At 36.9% G+C, this 21,829-nt stretch overlaps 1 protein-coding gene across 2 annotated transcripts in view; it reads right to left on the bottom strand.

Annotated features, from left to right (window-relative positions):
• The window catches only part of zgc:153738 (uncharacterized protein LOC558115 homolog), a 289,186-nt gene that overhangs the window by 233,283 nt on the left and 34,074 nt on the right, over window positions 1–21,829 (bottom strand). For both annotated transcript variants that reach the window (XM_028803884.2, XM_051928820.1), the window contains exon 4: window positions 17,317–17,436. In XM_028803884.2, coding sequence (XP_028659717.1) covers window positions 17,317–17,436 — 120 coding nt within the window. The remainder of the gene's footprint in view (window positions 1–17,316; window positions 17,437–21,829) is intronic.

The raw sequence follows: 21,829 nt of genomic DNA on the forward strand, positions 1-21,829 counted from the left end.
ACAAATTCATCTAAGTTATTATTATTTTTTTTTTAAACAATGTTCTCTTCTTCATTTTAATAATGCTAATTAAAGCAGCATCACTATACAATATTGCAGTGCTTGAAGGAAATAAGATATGGAAATATATGGTGACTGGCTGACCATTTGGCAAAGTGCAGTGGAAATTTAGGCCACTAAACAAGACAGCAATATAGAATAAGGAAGTTCAGCAACATTCAGAATGTTCAGTAAACATTCCATGGGCATAGAGAAGGCATCAAAAGTACAAATAATTCCAAAGCATCAATGTGCAAGTACATCCTTTGCAATGGCATTGACATTTGTGCCAGATGTATTAATAATAACACCACCAATACTTTTTTTTTTTTTTAAACTCCGCAACATAAAGTATTTCAAATGCTCCCTTCTTCATTTTAACAGCTCTAATTAAAGCAGCATCACTCTGCAATATTATAGTTATTGGAGAAAAGTAAATATGGAACCATATTCTGAACAAACTGACCATCTGGTAAAGGGCAGTGAAAAATTAGTGCATTAAACAAAACCGCAGCATAATATAGTTATAGTAAGGCAGTTCACCAACAGTTAGTGACACACCTTAAGGGAGAAAACAACAGTGAAATAGGTCAGTAGTCATTAGATAACTGTCTGCCATATTGATTTAAGGAATGTCCAGGAAGTAAACATTCCATGGGCACAGTCTTCTTCTTCTTTCAGCTGCTCCCACAGCGGATCATCTTCTTCCATATCTTTCTGTCCTCTGTATCTTGTTCTGTTACACCCATCACCTGCATGTCCTCTCTCACCACATCCATAAAACTTCTCTTAGGTCTTCCTCTTTTTCTCTTGCCTGGCAGCTCTATCCTTAGCATCCTTCTCCCAATATACTCAGCATTTCTCCTCTGCACATGTCCAAACCAATGCAATCTCGCCTCTCTGACTTTGTCTCCCAACCATCCAACTTGAGCTGACCCTCTAATGTACTCATTTCTAATCCTATTCATCCTTGTTACACTCAATGAAAATCTTAGCATCTTTAACTTTGCTACCTCCAGCTCTGTCTCCTGCTTTCTGATCAGTGCCATAAAACTACAAATCATTCTATTGTATCAATGTGGACTGTCCTGGAATTAGGCAAGAAGAGCAGATAGGGTTTTCTTTGTTTTACGAGTAAGATACTAAAAATACAAAATGTTTTGTAATTTACGATCTGCCAGTAAAATAGAAACACTCATTTAAAAATTGGCAAATATTGTTTGAACTAATATTAATGATTTCCATACATTTCTGGTTACACTCAACTTCTACAACTCTGTAGAATGATCCATGGCATGCCCATTCCTTAAATTCTCAATGAACAAGGGAACTCAGATTTTTCATAAAAATTACTGTCAAAGGACAGCACAGACCTCTTGGTAGTTCCTGTACAGCAAATACCTACACTGCTCAAATGATTTGCATCAATTTGCTTTTTGATGCAGTGTTCTTCAGCCTTTCCAAATGTCATAAGCGTTTATAGTATGAGCAAATTACGGTACTGTCAAGCTCATTATAGGCTGACTTTCTAAAATACAACTAATTCCATAGCATCAATGTGTAAGTATGCCATTTGAAATGATATTAACATCTATGGCCATCTGTATTAATCTGAAAAATGTCATTAACGTTTAATTAAGCAATGCCAAAATTCAGAACCTAAATACAGTATACATAGGCATCAGTCTTGTATAGATTGTTATGAAGCCTCTCTGACTTTAGTAAAGGAGGCATTTTCTTTTTGTTATTATATACTACTTTACAATTAAAATTAATTAAATGAAAACTCCAGGCTATTCCATAACACACAATGCATCTCATCAGCTTCACACATCACTGGTACTTAATATGTAGATGTTGCACTCTACTCTTTTTGAAGCAATGACAGATGTTCCCCAAAATCATTTATCTGGGCTGCTTAAATATCTTAATAGCAAGCATAACTGTGGATTGCTTAAACCCATCTTGATCTAAAGAAAAACACTTTGTGTTTGTGGTGATTGAGCCTCAACTGTAAAACAAGGCTTGGTTAAGATGGATTTCTTCTACAAAGTCTCAATTTCTTAAGTGTGCATTGTTGAATACACCAACTCAGATGACCAGAAATGTAGCATATAATTTCTGTGAACAGAAAAATTGCCTTTTTTTAATGCAGCCTGCTGTTACTTGTGCATGCTCTGAGCAAAACTGACAAGGTGATCTTATTTAACATTTTGCCAGTGTTGAACATTTGGGTCAGATCTTGGTGTAGGATAGAGGGAGTAGGTTTATTGGACTTTGGGGCTCCTTCTGGAACCAATGGGATCGATTCTACCATGACAGAATAACAGAATAGTTTGAAGCTGAGGAGCACCAATAAATTAGGGAGGCAGATTAGTCAAGGATTGTTTAAACTAAGCAATTGGGGGTGACATTAGGCAGGGTGTTTAGGCCAGGTTTATATTTCACCTAAACAGGCATACAATAGTATAAATTTAAATATACAAGATAACTCATAAATTATACTCATGTGGGATTCTAATTGCTCAAATATTAACATGACTAGCCTTATAACTATCAGTGCACAATAACAGATGTTTTTATATGTACTCAGTGACTTCTTAAATACATACAATGTGGATCAAGTTCATCAGGAAATTTAAAAACAGTACAAATTTAAAGAAACTCTGTGGTGAATAAATAAATAAATAAAAGAGGTGAAAAAAGTGGCAAAGGAAAAAAGTTGGAAAGGCAAAGGCAAATAATTCTAGCACTAATTATAGTGCTTTTGAGAGCTTTAGGAAAATGGTTATAAAGGATATTAGGAAAGCTAAAAGGTAGTGAATAATAATTCTTTACATTTATCTAGAGCTTTTCTCAGTACTCAAAGCGCTCTCCACACAGGGAGGACCCAGGAAATGAACACACAATCTCCTTACTGTAAAGCAGCAGTGCTACCACTGTACCACATGTACAGAGAACAAGTTAAAAGGTGACCCAACTAGATCTTTAAATATTTAGTTGTAAAAGAAACATCAAGGAGTAAATGAAGTGCATTAAGAAAAACCTAAAGCTGACTAAACTAAAATATATAAAAATCATGATTGCTCTAACATTACATTTTTCTAAACTTTAAACATGTGAAGAAATCAAGAAGCTATGAACTGTAAAGTATTATTGTAAAGAGAGAGAAATGTTGTTTACATTAAAAAAAGGCTGAAATCTAATAAAGTGCTGTGACAAGATAACAGTAATTCTAATGTGATTAGGAAAATTCTTAAGGTTCTGGAGTGTAGCAAATACTATCCAGTTATATAAAAATGGTGATCAGACTAATCCAAGTAATTATATGTTAGTAAGTTTAACGTGTATCACCAATAACTTAATGGAAGCAAAATTAAGAAAAACATTAAACATACAAGCACAGTTGTATTAGTAAACAGTCAGGATGGGTTTACATGGGGAAAATCAATCATGCATCACCGATATAGTGGAATTTGTTGAGGATGCAACAGAAGAATATTATCAGAGAGGAAAACATTATATTTATTATATTATGTGTGAAAAGTGTCTTGAAAAATCAGTGCTGGTGCTGCTTCTCTTTTTAATATATGTAAATGATCAGGATAAGAATGTAAGTAACAAGCTAGTTAAGTTTGCAGATCACAACAAACTAGGCGGAATGGCTGATAATCTAGAAGCAGCTAAACCATTACAGAGTAACCTAGACATAATACAGATTTTGGTGGATTTGTGGCATAAGAAATTTATTTTAAATTACACATAAGTAAAAATGTTTGAATACACAATGGAAGGTTTAAAGCCTGAAAATGCATCTTACAAGAAGCACCTACGAATTGTAGTAGAATCACTATCTACATCCAGGCAGGGTACAGAATCCAGTAAGAAGGCAGATATGATGTTAAGTTTATATAGATTATATAACATGAAATACATCTAGAGTACAAAGCAAGTGCGGTGAAACTGTGGCTACTGTATATAGGGCACTAGTGACAACTAACATGGATTACTGTGTACAGTTATGGTCTCTTTATTACAAAAAAATAAAACTAAAAACATAACACCATTAGGAAAAGTCTAGAAAGTGTGACTAGACTGATTCTGGGACTGAGAGGTAAGAGCTACTGTATGAAGAAAGATTGAAGTAGCTGAACCTTTGCAGCTTAAGCAGAAGTTAAGAGGTGACATGATTGAAGGGTATAAATTAATGAAGTGCATTATTACTATAGATCCTGACTGTTACTTTAAAATGAACTTTCCAGCAAGGCAGGGAGACACAGATGGAAAACAATTTAAGGGAAAATTTAAAACAAATAGAGATTTGTTCTTCACACAGAGAACTATTGACATCTGGAATCAATTACCAAGTAGCGTGGTAGAACTTGGTACTTTATGGACCTTCCAAAAATCAACTCAATTTTGAAGAATAGGATTGGTGAGCTTGTTGGGCTCAATTTAAATTATTCTGATGTTCTAATTAATTATTTACAGGAAAAAGTGTTTTTAAATTTATTTTTTTATAAGTTTTTAAAAATACAGTGTACATTTAAAATGTGTTGTTGCTGTTTAAAATGAGAGCAGCCATTCAAAAATGAAAACAAAATGTCTTAATTACCAATTTCATCCAGTATGAAGTGGCAAAGGTTTTAATTTCAGAAAACATGGCTTACGCATATTTGTAGTTATGTTTAAATTATCAAAAGGAAATTGTAAGTAATATATTTTATCATAGAATCTTGGTATTATTTTTTCCTGTTCACTTATCTGTTAACAGCACCCTTTGTGGGTATAGTTTTCATTTAAATATGGAACCAAACTAGAATAAAACCATGTAAGTGTTTAAAACTGTTTCCAGTGATGCTGCCTTTTTATTCAAATGTTTCAAAAAATGAACATGTTCAGGATTTAAAGATAAAGTGTTTACTATTTCATTTAACCACATTATAGTAATTGTGATAGCTGTCATTTCAGAAAACAATTTCCCAGGCCATAATAACTAAATCATGATTTAAAAAAAAAAAAGGAGGACGATGTGTATTAAAGTGCACAACTGGCCTTTTTCTAAAATGACTGAAAAGCACAACAATGTTTGCATTCTGCTTTTTCTGCTTCTTAAAATGGCATGGATATTCTGTATTTCAACATGTCTGCAATCAAGACATGGATTAATACTCTAACATTTTTTGCTTGAAAAATTGACATATTTGGTAGGTTTTAAAACCTTTTTTCCCCCCCACAACGGGACGCTGGTACCCATAAGTTCTATTAAAAACACTGAAGTGAACTAGTTATTTTTTACTATTATAAAATATGCTTCAATTTAGAACACAATTGCATGTGACAAATTAATATTAATATTAAATTTAAAAACTTCAAATTGAAAAATACCAAACTTATCATTTAATTTTGTTTAAAGTTTTAATAACTGTTTAAGCAAAGCAAATGAACCTCATTGGCATGAAATTATCAATCTCATTAGAATTTCACACAGCTGTGTTGCCTGTTGGACAGGTTTCATCAAATCAGGCAATTTAAAAAAAATTTTTTTTATTTCCAGTAAGGAAAATAAGGGTTTTGAAAGAGTGTTATTTTTTAAGGTATTTTCCGGAACGTTTAAGCAGTTTTTAGTTATTTTTCTTGGCAGTTAAGAGGACACATTATTTCATATCTTTCCCACAAAAATAAAAAGTAGCTCCACTACTATTAGCAACGTGGCGCTTATAAAAGCTGGAGACAACAAAATTTTACCTCAAACTTTTTGCCAAACATTAATTACTGTGTTTCCAAAGAAAAATAAGGACTTATTAAAATGTACTTCCTACAGACCAATTTCACTTTGAAAAAGGATGTCAAGACATTCTCCAAAGTTGTAGCTAGAAGGACTGAGAAAGTGCTTCCCTCTGTAATATCAATAGACCAAACTGGATTTGTTAAAGGCAGACACTTAGCTTCTAATCTTCAATGTTTCTTTAATATATTCACTCATAAAATCTAACACACCACAGATCCCATTATCTTTGGACAAAGAAAAAGCATTTGTCATGGTTGAATGGGACTACCTATTCACCACATTGCATAAATTTAGGATTGGCTTAAATATTTGTGCATTGATCAAACTATTCTGTACTAGTCCATGAGCCTTTGGTTGCATTAACATTATTTCAAACTACTTTAAACTAGAACATGGTAGACAACAAGGATACCCCCTATCACCATTGCTCTTTGCAATCACCATTGAGCCATTGGTATTCACTTTCAAAATGTATCAGAGGTAAAAGGGATTATCAGAGAAGGACATGAGCAGAAAATGTCACTCTATGCAGATGATATGGTACTGTATATATCAGACCCACAAAATTCCCAAACCAGCAGCCCTGAATGCACTAGCAGAAATTCAAACACCTTGACTAAAATTTAAATTGAATAAAAGTGTGCTTTTTCCAGTGAAATCACTTGCACACAATATTAGACAGAACATCTTTTCATTGATTTTTAACAGATCAGTCTAAATACCTAGGGGTAAACATCACAAGTAAATATAAAGACCCTTTTCAATAAAATTTTGCTATCTGCACAGAAAAAATTAAACAAGCTGTGAGCAGATGGTCTACTGTCCATCTCACATTAGCAGGTAGAATCAATACTGTCAAGATGAACATCCTTCCCAAGCTTCTTTTTTATTTCAGAGTATCCCTATATACACTAACAAATTGTTCTTTAAAATTTATACTCAATTATGACTTAATTTATTTGGAATTCTAAACATCCACCCATTCACAGGGCATCTCTACAATGATCTAAAGCAGAAGGGGACATGGCACTACCTAACTTTCAGTTTTATTACTGGGCGGCTAATATACCATCTATAAGGACCTGGAAATCAACACCAACTGATGAATGTACACAAGCCTGGTCTGCAATAGAAATAAAATCTTGTACTTCTTTATATACACCGCTTCTTTCTTCTTCACCACTAATAATCTAATTGTCCATCACTCACTCTGGATATGGAACCAAAGCAGGAAGCACTTTAAGAAAGAGAAGCTTATAAATGTTGCACCTCTACTTGATAATCACCTCTCAAACTTAGAAAGTATTTAATGTTTGAAAAATGTCAGAGATTAAAACACTTAAGAGTTTTTGAATATAGATAATGTCTTTGCATCTTATGAACCATTACAATACAAATTTAACTTTCCCATCAACACACTTTTTCCACTACTTTCAAATCAGAAACTTTGCTAAAAGAAACCAACACAACTTTGCTCACCTCCCTTCCATTTCTATTGAGATACTACTGATCAGTTTTGAAAACTCAGCATCTCAACAATATAATAAAACATCTTCAGGTCTGTTCCTTTCAAAGATCCCAGGGTATGGCGGGGAAAGGATCTTTCAATTAAAATCTCTGAAAAGGAGTGAAAAGTAGCCATGCACAGAATATATTCCAGCTCCATATGTGCAAAGCATTCAATCATTCAACTTGAAATCTTTAATCAAGCACATTAATCTTGTCTAAAATTGTCCAAAATGTCTCTAGAGCAAGCTTCAGCATTTAAAAGTTGCAATATATCTCCAGCCTCACTGGGCCACTTGTTTTGGGCATGCATCAAATTAACATCATTCTGGACAAAAACCTTTGAATGCCTATGAGACAGCCCTGGTGTCACAATCACTCCTAACCCATTAACAGCTACGTTGGGTGTACTCCCAGATGGGCTTAAATTGGAGGAAGAATTGATAGTAATTGGCTATTGCACTACTTGTTAATATATCACATCTCACCTGCACTATTTAACCCAGCGTATGTGCTTCCGGGAGAAGGGAGGTTATGCGAGGGGCGTGTGGGAGTTTTTGCGGGTGTGTTTTAAGGGGCGAGACGGAGAGAGAGAGCTGCTGAATGCCTCTAATAAATGCTATCAACATTTAAACGTCGTGTTTATTTCAGTTTATCATGGTAGCAGAGGATGGTTGATAAGGATGGCAGCTAGTTATAAAGTCCCGCCGAAGTTTGATGAAGCCAGACCGTACGAGTGCTGGAAAAATGAAATCAATGTCTGGACGCGAGTTACCGACCTTGACAGAAAGAAACAAGCACTTGCTGTTGCTTTGGGGCTTGAAGGGAGAGCCCGTGAAACCGCGATGGAAATACCTGCGGAAGATTTAGATAGTGATAACGGTATGACGACGTTAATGGCGAAGCTTGACGCTGTGTTTCTAAAAGAGGAAAAGGATCGCGCATATGAAGCGTATTCTTATTTTGATGGCATAACGAAGAGAAGTTCAGTTTCCATGGCGGACTACATAATTAACTTTGAACAGCGTTATAACCGAATGAAAAAGTATAATATGACGCTTCCTGATGCTGTGTTGGCTTTTAAGCTTTTGGATAAGGCTTGCCTCGATGAAAAAAGCAGACAGCTAGCTCTGACGGCCTGTACAGATTTAAAGTTCTCCTCCATGAAGTCGGCACTCAAGAGGATTTTTGGAAGGAAAACTATAGGATCATTGAATGGAATACAAGTGAACCAAGAATCTGCGTTTTTCACAGAACAAAGACCGCAAGGCAAAGGGAAACGGAACGTGATGTCGCAAAGTGGACTACAAAAGCAGCCATTACAGGGGACTAATCCACTGGATAAGTTTGGTAAGAGATCCAGATGTGCTATTTGCCAGTGTACATTTCATTGGGCTAAAGACTGTCCGCATAAGAAAACTGAACAAGTGCGAATAACTGAAGATGCAAATGTAGAAGAGTGTAATATCACATTGTGCATAAAGGCCTCCATGTCAGATGCTGAGATATTTATGACTGAATCATTGGGATCGGCGATTATTGACACGGCTTGTACTCGTACTGTGTGTGGGGAAAAATGGCTAGAAAACTATATTGACGGCCTCACTCAAGAACAAGTGAACCAACTGATGCAAACAGAAACTCCAAGTTGCAGACCATTTCGGTTTGGCGATGGGAGTCTGGTGTATTCCACAAGAAATGTGAAACTGCCAGCTAAAATAGGACTGACAAAATGCAACATTGAAACCGAAGTTGTCAAGGTTGACATTCCACTTCTGCTAAGTAAAACGTCACTGAAGAAGGCAGGAACCATTCTGGACATGAAAAAGGACAGTGCAGTGATGTTCAAACAATCCATTCCTCTTGAATTTACTAGTTCTGGACATTACTGTGTAGACATCAGAGACAAAGAAGCTAAAAAACCTCAAAGTGAAGAGGAGGTCCTTACAGTGACAGAAAATATGTCTACAGATGAGAAACACAGAGTTCTTCTGAAGCTCCATAAGCAGTTTGGTCATGCGTCAGCAGACAGACTACAGAGACTTATTCACAGTTCAGGAAATAAGGACAAAGAATGCTGTACTATTCTACAACAAATAGTAAATGACTGTGAAATATGCAAGAAGTACAAAAGGACAAAGCCAAAGCCTGCTGTGGGGTTACCTTTAGCTTCAGAGTATAACGAGACTGTGGCGGTGGATCTACACGAGTTAGAGCCAGGTGTGTGGTATCTTCACATACTCGATCACTTTACACGGTTCAGCGCTGGAAACATTGTGACTACAAAGAAGTCATCTGAAATTGTAAACTCCTTCATTCACACTTGGATTAGTGTTCATGGCGCCCCTCAGAGGCTGTACAGCGACAACGGAGGTGAATTCAATAGTGAAGAGATTAGAGACATGGCTGAGAACTTTAACATCGAGACAAGAACAACAGCAGAATACAGTCCCTGGAGCAACGGACTACTCAAGAGACACAATCAGACACTGACTGAAATCATCCTGAAGGTCAAACGAGAGAATGGATGTGACTGGCACACTGCCCTTGATTGGGCCCTCATGGCTAAGAACAGTATGTTGAACGTTCATGGCTACAGTCCGTATCAGTTGGTGTTTGGACGAAATCCTAATCTTCCTTCTGTGATAGTCGATAAACCACCTGCTTTAGAAGGCACTACTATGAGTGCTAGAGTGGGAGAACATATTTCTGCCTTACATGCTTCCAGGAAAGCATTCACAGAAGCTGAGTCTTCTGAGCGGATAAGAAGGGCAATACGTAAGCAGCTCAGGCCCACTGATGAAATGTATGTGACCGGAGACAAGGTATATTATAAAAGAGGGGACTGTCCAGAGTGGAAGGGACCAGGGGTAATTATTGGTCAGGATGGAGCTGTGGTGTTTATAAGACATGGGGGGGATTCTTGTAAGAGTGCATCAATCCAGACTCTGTAAGATAAACACGCAGGATCAGGAATCTAAGGATGAGCAGACTGTGAAAGACAACAGGCAAAAAAAAAAAGAAAAAACAGTTTAAGCAATGTAGCAGTAAGCTCAGATAGTGAAGAAAATACAGACAGTGAACAGGAAACAATCGGCGACAGGGAGGTAAATACAGGAGAAATGATTCATCCTAGTATGACACAAATGGAAACAGATCACATTGTTTGTGATAACCCTGCCCCTCCCACTGGTGTAAAGATTAAGAAGGGACAAACTGTGACCTTTATGAAGCAGGATGGTGGTGGTCTACAGAAAGCAAGGGTTTTAGGTAGAGCAGGCAAAGCTTCTGGAAAATACAAAAGCTGGTATAATTTGCAACATATTGAACCTGATGGCAGTGATGGGCAAAAGGAGTCAGTAGATTTATCATGTGTTGATAATCTTAACATTGAATCACCTGTTAGGGAGAGTGATGTGCTTATAACAAAAGACATTTCATTTGATGTGGCTAAGCGGGATGAATACTTGAATTGGTACAAAAACAATGTTTTTGAAGAAGTTGACGATGTAGGTCAAAAGTGTGTCTCTACTAGATGGGTCTGTAGTCTCAAAGAAACTCCCAATGGCATTGTGCCCAAGACACGACTCGTAGCTAGAGGATTTGAAGAGTTTAATATTCACGAGCTGCAGAAAGATTCTCCAACTTGTGCTTTTGAATCTCTTAGACTATTGTTAGCAGTAATCTGTCAAAACAAATGGCACGTCCATTCCATGGACATCAAATCTGCTTTCCTACAGGGCATGCAGTTGTCCAGAGAAATCCATATCCGGCCTCCTGCTGAAGCAGAAAAGAAAAATACTCTATGGAAACTCAACAAGTATGTTTACGGCCTTGCTGATGCATCACTGTATTGGTACAATAAGGTGAAAGAAATCATGCTGAGTACAGGTGGTAAAATGTCCAAAGTAGATCCAGCAGTATTCTACTGGTTGGATGACCAGTGTAAGGTTACTGGAGTACTTGCATGTCATGTTGATGATTTTCTTTGGGCAGGCTCACAAAACTTCTCGAAAGATGTGATTCCTACGCTTAAGTCTGCATTTCAGGTGGGGCATGAGGAACATGAAAATTTCTGCTATGTGGGAATGGACTTTGTTACTTTTAATGGTGAAATTCATGTTCATCAGCATAGTTACATTGAAAACTTACAGCCAATTCCCCTACAAGCAGCGCGTGCCCTGCAGAGGGATGCCTCTGTTAATGAGACTGAAAAAGAGCAACTTAGGTCAAAAATTGGACAGATATTGTGGGTTGCAAAACAAACCAGACCAGACATCATGTTTGATGTAAGCAGATTGGGGTCAAATATAAAAGATGCCACAGTTCAGTCAATTCACGAGATAAATAAGGTCATTAGAAAGCTTAAATCTGAAAAGGTCACTCTCAGGTTTCAGCATTTGGGAAACAATGATGCTCTGAATCTGACAGTTTTCAGTGATGCCTCCCTAGGAAATCTTCCTGATGGGGGTACACAAGGGGGTATATTAATTGGTCTCATGGGAGAAAGAGGGAAGTTTTCTCCCCTTTTCTGGCAGTCTAAGAGAATTAGACGTGTGGTGAGGAGCACTCTGGCAGGGGAAACTCTAGCCCTGTCAGATGGAATAGATAATGCTATCTTTCTGGCGACCCTCTTTTCTGAGCTTACTACTGGAAATGCTGATCTGAATGCTCCCCCTTTGGTCTGTGTGACAGACAATCACTCTCTGTTTGATGCTCTTAAGTCAACAAAACAGGTCACTGAGAAACGACTTAGACTGGAAATAAGCAGTATAAAGGAGCTCATACAGAGTAAAAAAATAAAGGAAGGTTCTCTGGTCGGACACAAAAACTCAACTTGCTGATTGTCTTACAAAAAGGGGAGCATCTGCTCTCATGTTATTAAAAGTACTCAGCGAAGGGCTATGGTGCTATTGAAATCTTATCTAAAACTGTCTTATGCAATTTCAATTGTATATGTAACTACTGTTTTGTTGTGTTTGCTGTGGCCTTTATTATTCTGCTATGGTAACCAAGGACTTTGTTACATATGTTTCCCCTTTATTCTTTTGTTGTTTTTGTTGTAAAAAAATTATATGGGAGATTGTTAATATATCACATCTCACCTGCACTATTTAACCCAGCGTATGTGCTTCCGGGAGAAGGGAGGTTATGCGAGGGGCGTGTGGGAGTTTTTGCGGGTGTGTTTAAAGGGGCGAGACGGAGAGAGAGAGCTGCTGAATGCCTCTAATAAATGCTATCAACATTTAAACGTCGTGTTTATTTCAGTTTATCACTACTAACACATAGACTTACAGTATCTTGCTCTACCTGGAAGAATCCCAACCTACCTTTTATAAGACACCAGGTAACTGATCTTCTATTCTATTTGAATTTGGAAAAAAATTAAATTCTCACTTAGAGGATCTGTTGAAAACATTTTTTTAAAATATGGAAATACCTAATAAATCAAATTTAGAGTAGGCATTTATATTGGAGGAAAGGACATTCTCTCATTTTTTTGTAGATTTTTTTTTTTTACTTTATTATACTTTATTAATCCCGAAGGAAATTACTTGGTTTTTCGCATACCCCTTAGGGTCAGAGCGCAGGGTCAGCCATTGTACAGTGCCCCTGGAGCAATTGAAGGTTAAGGGCTTTGCTCAAGGGCCCAACTGAGTAGCATCTCTTTTGGCAGTGATGGGGATTCAAACTGGCAGTCTTCGAGATACCAGCGCAGATCGTTAACCTCAGAGCCAACACTCCGCACAAGATTTGCTCTTGTTGTTGGCTCTCCTCTCTCTTTCTCTCTCTTTCTCTCTCTTTCTGGGGTGGGAAATGATTATGATTTGTTAAGTTTGACATGATTGTATGGAATGTCGTTTTCTTCAAATAATACAAATAATATTAAAAAGAAAAAAGAAAAAATTGTTAATTTGTATTATGGGATGACCCTTTTTGTAAAGATATCTCAAAGAATTTTGAAGATCTCTATCAATTTATATAGTGTCAATTAGAATTTAAGACTATATGTGATGGAATTTTTGTCTAAATGCTTTTTCTATCATTAGACGCAGAAAAAGCATTTGATATGATTGAATGGAACTACCTTTTCACTGCATTGGAGAAATTTGGGTTTGGCCCAAATATTTGTGCATGGATCAAACTACTGTATACCAATCCAGAAGCTTCAGTTTGTATTAACATTTGTTCAGACTACTTTAAGCTAGAACGTGGCACCAGACAAGGATGCCCCTTGTCATCACTGCTGTTTGCAATCGCCATTGAACCACTGGCGGTTCACTGTCGAAATTCTTATCAGATAAAGGGGATTATCAGAGAAGGACTGGAACAGAAAATTTCTCTATATGCAGATGATATGGTTTTATATATATCAGACCCAGAAAACACCGTGCCTGCAGTTTTAACAGCACTCACAGAATTTCAAAAGATATCTGGTCTCAGAATTAATCTGAATAAAAGTATACTCTTTCCAGTGAATTCACAAGCATATAATATAAGATTGGACACCATCCTTTTACCATAGCAGATCACGTTTAAATACCTTGGGGTAAATATCACAAGCAAACATAAAGCTCTTTATCAACAAAATTTTGCCGTCTGTATGGAAAAAATTAAGCAAGACTTGCATAGATGGTCAACCCTTCATCTCACTCTAGCCGGAAGAATTAACGTTGTTAAGATGAATATCCTTCCTAAACTTTTTTTATTTCAAAACATTCCAATATACATCAATAAATTGTTTTTTAAGCAATTAGATTCAACTATAACCTCATTTATTTGTAACTCAAAACACTTACGTAGAGCGAAGAGCGACCGAAGAGCGACCCTACAAAGACCTCAGGCAGAAGGTGGCATGGCTTTACCTAATTTTCAGTTTTATTACTGGGCAGCAAACATACAAGCCATAAAAACCTGGACACAAAAAAATGAACATACACAGGCTTGGCCCGCAATAGAAGTAAAATCCTGTAGTACTTCTTTATACTCCCTGCTCTGCGCTCCAATAAATGCAAGTTATCGCAAATATACTAATAACCCAATTGTGCTTTACTCACTCAGAATATGGAACCAACTTAGAAAGCATTTTAAGATGGAAAATCTTTTATCAGTGGCACCTCTGCCAGAGAACCACCTCTTTCAACCCTCGCAAACATATCTAGTGTGATGGACGACCGGCTACAGACTCAGGCCGCTAGGAGGAGCCCTCCGGACAGCATGATGGTGCCCCGAGTTCCAGCAGGGCCTCATGGACTTTGCAGTTTGTATACACAGCCCTGCTGGATACCTTGGGGACCACCGGGAGTCGCTGTAGGGGGGCTAGTGGGCTCTTGTGTGCCCTATAACCCGGGAGTGCATCACAGTCACGTGACTGGAGGAAATGACGTGCTCCCGGGATGAAGAAGAGGACTGTTTGCCCTGACCCGGAAGGAAACGGACTTGTGGGTTGTGCCAGGAACCACTTCCGGGTCAAGGGATATAAAAGGACTGTGGGAAGCCCAGTACACTGAGCTGAGCTGGGAGGTAGGGTGGCGAAGTGTCTGGGCGAGGAGGATTGGTTTAGAGAGAGAGTATTGTGAGTTAAATGAGTAGTGTGGTGTGTGGAGTGCTTTGTGCACAGTTTAATAACAAAATAAATAGTTATTATACTTTCACCTGGTCATCAGAGTGGTACCTGAGGGTTCAAGAGGTGGACAAAGGGCTTATTTGCTACACTAGTTTTTAATACCTGGAAAAGATTAAGGATTAAATTGCTCAGAGTTCTTTATATAGACAATATCTTTGCATCCTTTGAACAATTACGTTCCAAATTCAACCTCCCAGCTACACATTTCTTTCACTATCTTCAAATTGCAAACTTTGTTAAACAGAAACTGCCTGATTTTCCTCATCTCGTAACCTCCACCATGCTGGAAAAAATACTGCTCAATTTCGAGGAATTAGACACCATTTCCGCATTATATAAAATCTTATTAGAGTCCCTTCCTTTCAAAGATCCAAGAGGACATAGGGAAAAAGATCTCTTAATCAATATATCAGAAAAGGAGTGGAAGGTAGCATTGCAGAGAATTCACTCGAGCTCCATATGCGCAAAGCATAGAATTATTCAATTAAAAATTATATATCCAGCTCATCTGTCTCGCTTAAAACTGTCCAAATTGTTTCCAGGGCAAGATCCAACCTGCGAACGCTGCAACCAAGCTCCTGCCTCACTGGGTCACATGTTTTGGGCCTGCACCAAATTAACATCATTTTGGACCAAAATTTTTAAGTGCCTTTCAGACAGCCTTAGTGTCACAATCCCTCCTAACCCATTAACAGCTGTGTTCGGTGTTCTTCCAGTCGGACTTGAAGTGGAGAAGGACAAGCAAACGGTGATTGCATTCACTACACTTCTGGCACACAGACTTATTTTGTTAAATTGGAAGAATCCTAACTCTCCTCTGATAAGTCAGTGGGAAACCGATGTTTTATATTATTTGAAATTGTAAAAAATCAAATTCTCAGTTAGAGGATCTGTACAGAATTTTTTCAAAACCTGGCAGGATCTAATCAATAATATTTTAGAATAAGAAGAAATAATTATTTCCGCATTTCTTTCCCTTCTCCATTTTTTATTTACCTATATATATTTTTCCCTTTCTTTTGTTTATTTTTGCCCTATTAAAAAGCTCTAAGCAATTCTCCTTTGGCCATGCGCTCCTTCTCAAGGGTGGGGTTTGATTTGTCTTCAATTCTTTTTTGTATAAATTGATCTATTTGTATAGAATTATTACAATAAAAGTAATAAATAAAAACAAAAAATAATTAAAAAAAATGCTTTTTCTGATTTGTGCGCTTCTGAAAGTAATTTTGGGATGGCTTGTCTTCAGTAGTCTGGTAAATCTACTGCACACCCGGCATTCCAAGGCCATGCTTTTCTTCTCCATGTGATGATGGGAGGCTTTGGGATATATGAATTATACCATACGTGTACATAACTGGTTTGGCAGTATATTGAGTAATGATGTAACTGAGCAGCTGGTTGTCCATCAGATGATTCGTTAACTTAATTAAAATATGGAAATACATTTCTGGGTTTACTAAATGAATAGGAAGTTATCATGAATTGTTTGAATATGCAACCAAAACATTTCATTTTTTTGTATAGTTAACAATTAGGAATTTGGTTTAACAAACATTTTTAACAGTTTTTAATTAAAACAATTTTAGTAATTTGAGCATATGTTTATGTTCTAAATGACCTTACAACTGTTAGTCTTAAAACTGATACTATTTTCTTATTTTAAAAGCTTTTATTACTAATGAATTAGTTTCACCTAGGGATGACTTTTCATTATGAGAAAGTTTAACTTTGTACAGTACTGTGGTCACATCTTCTAAATCAGTTATTTTCACTAAAGCCTCATTACAAATGATTTTAAACAAATTCTAATATACTCGGAATATGTTGAATTTAAAATATTTTGCTTTATAATCAAGAAATTTTAGTAGATGTGTGATCAAGCATGACAATTTCATGATAGAATATAAACAAATTTCTATAATTTATTTCTAATGCAAAAACAAAGGTTAAAAAGAAAGCAAAAATCAATTTATCAAGCTCACAGGACACCAAATCCACTGCAAGAAATATTTGTGAACACATCCAAACTGTCAAATATCACATTTGTTTGTGATAGGGATGTGGGAAACAGAAAACACTAAATGGAATACTGAATCCAACACAAAGAGAACTTAACAGGTACAAATCATTTTTGCAAAGCACACTGAGATGCATTCAATGTTTAGAATGTACTAGATAAATAAAGATTACCATAATTATTATTGAACTAATGCACAAATGCTATTAAACAGAAACTCTAACCGCTGCACCCAAATGTAGCTCCATACTTAGAACATGCAGAACTCCAAGTTGAAGTTAAAATTAAGTTTTGTGAGATACTAATTAACAAATGAATAAAATATACAAGACTTACAGTTATTGTTTCCTTTTTTTCCATTTTCTCAAGAATTCTAGACAGCATCTTCGCTCGCTCCTGCAGAACCTTGGCTCTCTCTCTAATAAAGTACCTTGGAGTTGGGATCTCAAGGTCACCCTGTAGAATTCCAGTAAACAATCCACTCAGTAAACTCAAAAATGAAGCATCTATGTATTTCAGAAATAATGTTTTTAATAATGGCTATTGGAATGTGCTACATTTATATAGATCACAAATTAAAAACATGTTAATCAAATTCAATGTAAATTAAAAGTTTTCTTTTTACTGAATTCTAAAGAACAATCCTGAGAATATCAAGCACAGGGCAGGAACCACCTACAAATGCATTGCCAGATTATCACTATACACCACAACTAATTCAAATTACCCAAAAATTTTCTTTCAAGTTCAATCCACCTCATGCTCCACACTTTGGTGGAGTGCTGGAAAGGGAAATTAAATCTGTCACGTCCACCTGTAGACGCTAGGGGTTACTGTTGCCCCTTAAACCCAACAGACAGACACACGGGACAAAGGATAAAAGCACCAAGAAGTATTTTTATTTCTTTAAATTCTTGTACTGTTCCCTCCAAGCTCTACAGCCACAATAAACAAGCAAATAATTCACTACCAACACAATATTCTTTCTATTTCTCCTCTGCACCTCCCAGCAAGCTTCATCCACCTCCACCTGACTCTGGCTCGCCTGCTGGGTTCACAGCAGTCCTTTATATAGTGTCCAACCCAGAAGTGCTTCTGCTCTTTCGTCCACGTGACTCACTAGTACTTCCGGGGTATGAGGGAAGTATGACTCCCCATGTCCTTCCACAGCACCCCCTGGCGGCACCCACAGAACCCAACAGAGCTAAGATACCAAACTCCAAGTCCCAGGATGCCCTGTGGGAATCCAGGGCACCACTAACCTCCAGGGAAGCTGCCATCTAGCGTCTTAGGGGAGAGAGTGACCTAAAAAAGCTGCCTTCCCCCATAGCAGGGGTGTCCCGGCCGGGTTGAGATGCCGGTTGTCTCTTACATGCCCTACAAGTTGTTCAAGGACCATGTCATATCAGAGAAGGTCCTGATGACTGTGCTGATTGAAGCTGAGGGTATTCTCAACTCAAAGTCACTGAGGTATGTGTTTTCGGACATAGCAGACTTGGACCCTATCACACCTAACTTACTGTTAATAGGGTAGTGGGACACTTCTCTCCCTCAAGCTGTGAAGTTTTGAGATGTCAACATTTTTTTTCTTTCTTTTTTTATTAATTTTATTGTAATCTTTTGGTACATATAGATCAATATTTACAAAAAATAGGATTGAAAACAAATTAAACCCCACCCCAGAGAATGAGAGCATGGCCAAAAGAGTAAAACTTAAGGCTTGTAAGCATGCCTAAATTATTGAGTTTAATAGGGCAAAAAAAGATAAATGGAGAAGGGAAAGAAATGCGGAAATAATTATTTCTTCTTATTCTAAAATATTATTGATTAGATCCTGCCAGGTTTTGAAAAAATTCTGTACAGAACCCCTAACTGAGAATTGATTTTTTCCAATTTCAAATAATATAAAACATCGGTTTCCCACTGACTTATTATAGGAGAATTAGGATTCTTCCAATTTAACAAAATCAGTCTGCATGCCAAAAGTGTAGTGAATGCAATCACAGTTTGCTTGTCCTTATCCATTTCAAATCCATCTGGAAGAACACCAAACACAGCTATTAATAGGTTAGGAGGGATTGTGACACCAAGGCTGTCTGAAAGGCACTTAAAAATTTTGGTCCAAAATGTTGTTAATTTGGTGCAGGCCCAAAACATGTGACCCAGTGAGGCAGGAGCTTGGTTGCAGCATTCGCAGGTTGGATTTTGCCCTGGAAATATTTTGGAGAGTTTTAAGCGAGACAGATGAGCTCGATATATAATTTTGAGTTGAATAATTCTATGGGCAGCACAGTGGCGCAGTGGGTAGCGCTGCTGCCTCGCAGTTGGGAGAGCTGGGGTCCTGGGTTTGCTTCCTGGGTCCTCCCTGCGTGGAGTTTGCATGTTCTCCCCGTGTCTGCGTGGGTTTCCTCCGGGCGCTCTGGTTTCCTCCCACAATCCAAAGACATGCAGGTTAGGTGGATTGGCAATTTTAAATTGGCCCTAGTGTGTGCTTGGTGTGTGGATGTGTTTGTGTGTGTCCTGCGGTGGGTTGGCACCCTGCCCAGGATTGGTTCCTGCCTTGTGCCCTGTGTTGGCTGGGATTGGCTCCAGCAGACCCCCTGTGTTTGGATTCGGCGGGTTGGATAATGGATGGATGGATAATTCTATGCTTTGCGCATATGGAGCTCGAGTGAATTCTCTGCATTGCTACCTTCCACTCCTTTTCTGATATATTAATTAAGAGATCTTTTTCCCCATTCTCCTCTTGGATCTTTGAAAGGAAGGGATTCTAATAAAATTTTATATATTGCAGAAATGGTGTCTAAGTCCTCGAAGTTGAGCAGTATTTTTTCCAGCATGGTGGAGGGTACAAGATGAAGAAAATCGGGCAGGTTCTTTTTGACAAAGTTTCTAATTTGAAGATAGTAAAAGAAATGTGTAGCTGGAAGGTTAAATTTGGAATGTAATTGTTCAAAGGATGCAAAGATATTGTCTATATAAAGATCTCTGAGCAATTTAATCCCAAGTCTTTTCCAGATATTAAAAACTGGATATGTTTGTGAGGGTTGAAAGAGGTGGTTCTCTTGCAGGGGTGCCACAGATAGAAGATTTTCCATCTTAAATTGCTTTCTAAATTGGTTCCATTTTCTGAGTGAGTGAAGCACAATTGGGTTATTAGTATATTTGCGATAACTTGCATTTATTGGAGCACAGAGCAGGGAATATAAAGAAGTGCTGCAGGATTTTACTTCTATTGCGGACCAGGCCTGTGTATGTTCATTTATTTGTGTCCAGGTTTTTATGCCTTGTATGTTTGCTGCCCAGTAATAAAACTGAAAATTAGTTAAAGCCATGCCACCTTCTACCTGAGGTCTTTGTAGGGTCGCTCCTCGGATACGTGAATGTTTTGAGTTCCAAATAAATGAGGTTATGGTTGAATCTAATTGCTTAAAAAATGATTTATTGATATATATTGGGATGTTTTGAAATAAAAAAAGAAGCTTAGGAAGGCTATTCATCTTAACAACGTTAATTCTTCTGGGTAGAGTGAGATGAAGGGTTGACCATCTATGCAAGTCTTGCTTAATTTTTTCCATACAAATGGCAAAATTTTGTTGATAAAGAGCTTTATGTTTACTTGTGATATTTACCCCTAGGTATTTAAACTGATCTGCTATGGTAAAAGGTAGGGTGTCCAATTTGATATTATATGCTTGTGAATTCACTGGAAAGAGTATACTTTTATTCAAATTAATTCTGAGATAAGAGATCTTTTGAAAATCTGAAAGTGCTGTTAAAACTGCAGGCACAGTGTTTTCTGGGTCTGATATACTGTACATAAAACCATATCATCTGCATATAGAGAAATTTTCTGTTCCAGTCCTTCTCTGATAATCCCCTTTATCTGATAAGAATTTCGACAGTGGACCGCCAGTGGTTCAATGGCGATTGCAAACAGCAGTGGTGACAAGGGGAAACCTTGTCTAGTACCACGTTCTAGTTTAAAGTAGTCTGAACAAATGTTGTTAATACAGACTGAAGCTTCTGGACTGGTGTACAGTACTGTAGTTTGATCCATGCACAAATATTCGGGCCAAACCCAAGTTTCTCCAATGCAGTGAAAAGGTAGTTCCATTCAATCATATCAAATGCTTTTTCTGCATCCAATGATAATATCATCTCTGGGGTGTTTGACTTTGCTGGTGAATATATTACACTAGCAAAATACCCGCGCTTCGCAATGGAGAAGTAGTGTGTTAAAGAGGTTATGAAAAAGTAAAGGAAACATTTTAAAAATAACGTAACATGATTGTCAATGTAATTGTGTTGTCATTGTTATGAGTGTTGCTGTCATATATATATATATGTGTGTGTATATATATATATATATATATATATATATATATATATATATATATATATATATATATATATATGTGTATATGTGCATGTATATATATATATATATATATATATATATATATATATATATATATATATATATATATATATATATATGACAGCAACACTCATAACAATGACAACACAATTACATTGACAATCATATTATGTTATTTTTAAAATGTTTCCTTTACTTTTTCATAACCTCTTTAACACACTACTTCTCCGCTGCAAAGCGCGGGTATTTTGCTAGTATATAGATATATATATATATATATAGATATATATATATATATATATATATATATATATATATATATATATATATATATATATATATATATACACACACATACATATACACACATACATATACACACATACTGTACATGCAGTTTCAATAACATAGAAAACAATATAAACAACATTAACATCATTATCATATGAGAATATGAAGTAATATATA

Source organism: Erpetoichthys calabaricus, chromosome 6 (assembly GCF_900747795.2).
Source record: "Erpetoichthys calabaricus chromosome 6, fErpCal1.3, whole genome shotgun sequence".
Lineage (NCBI taxonomy): Eukaryota > Metazoa > Chordata > Cladistia > Polypteriformes > Polypteridae > Erpetoichthys > Erpetoichthys calabaricus.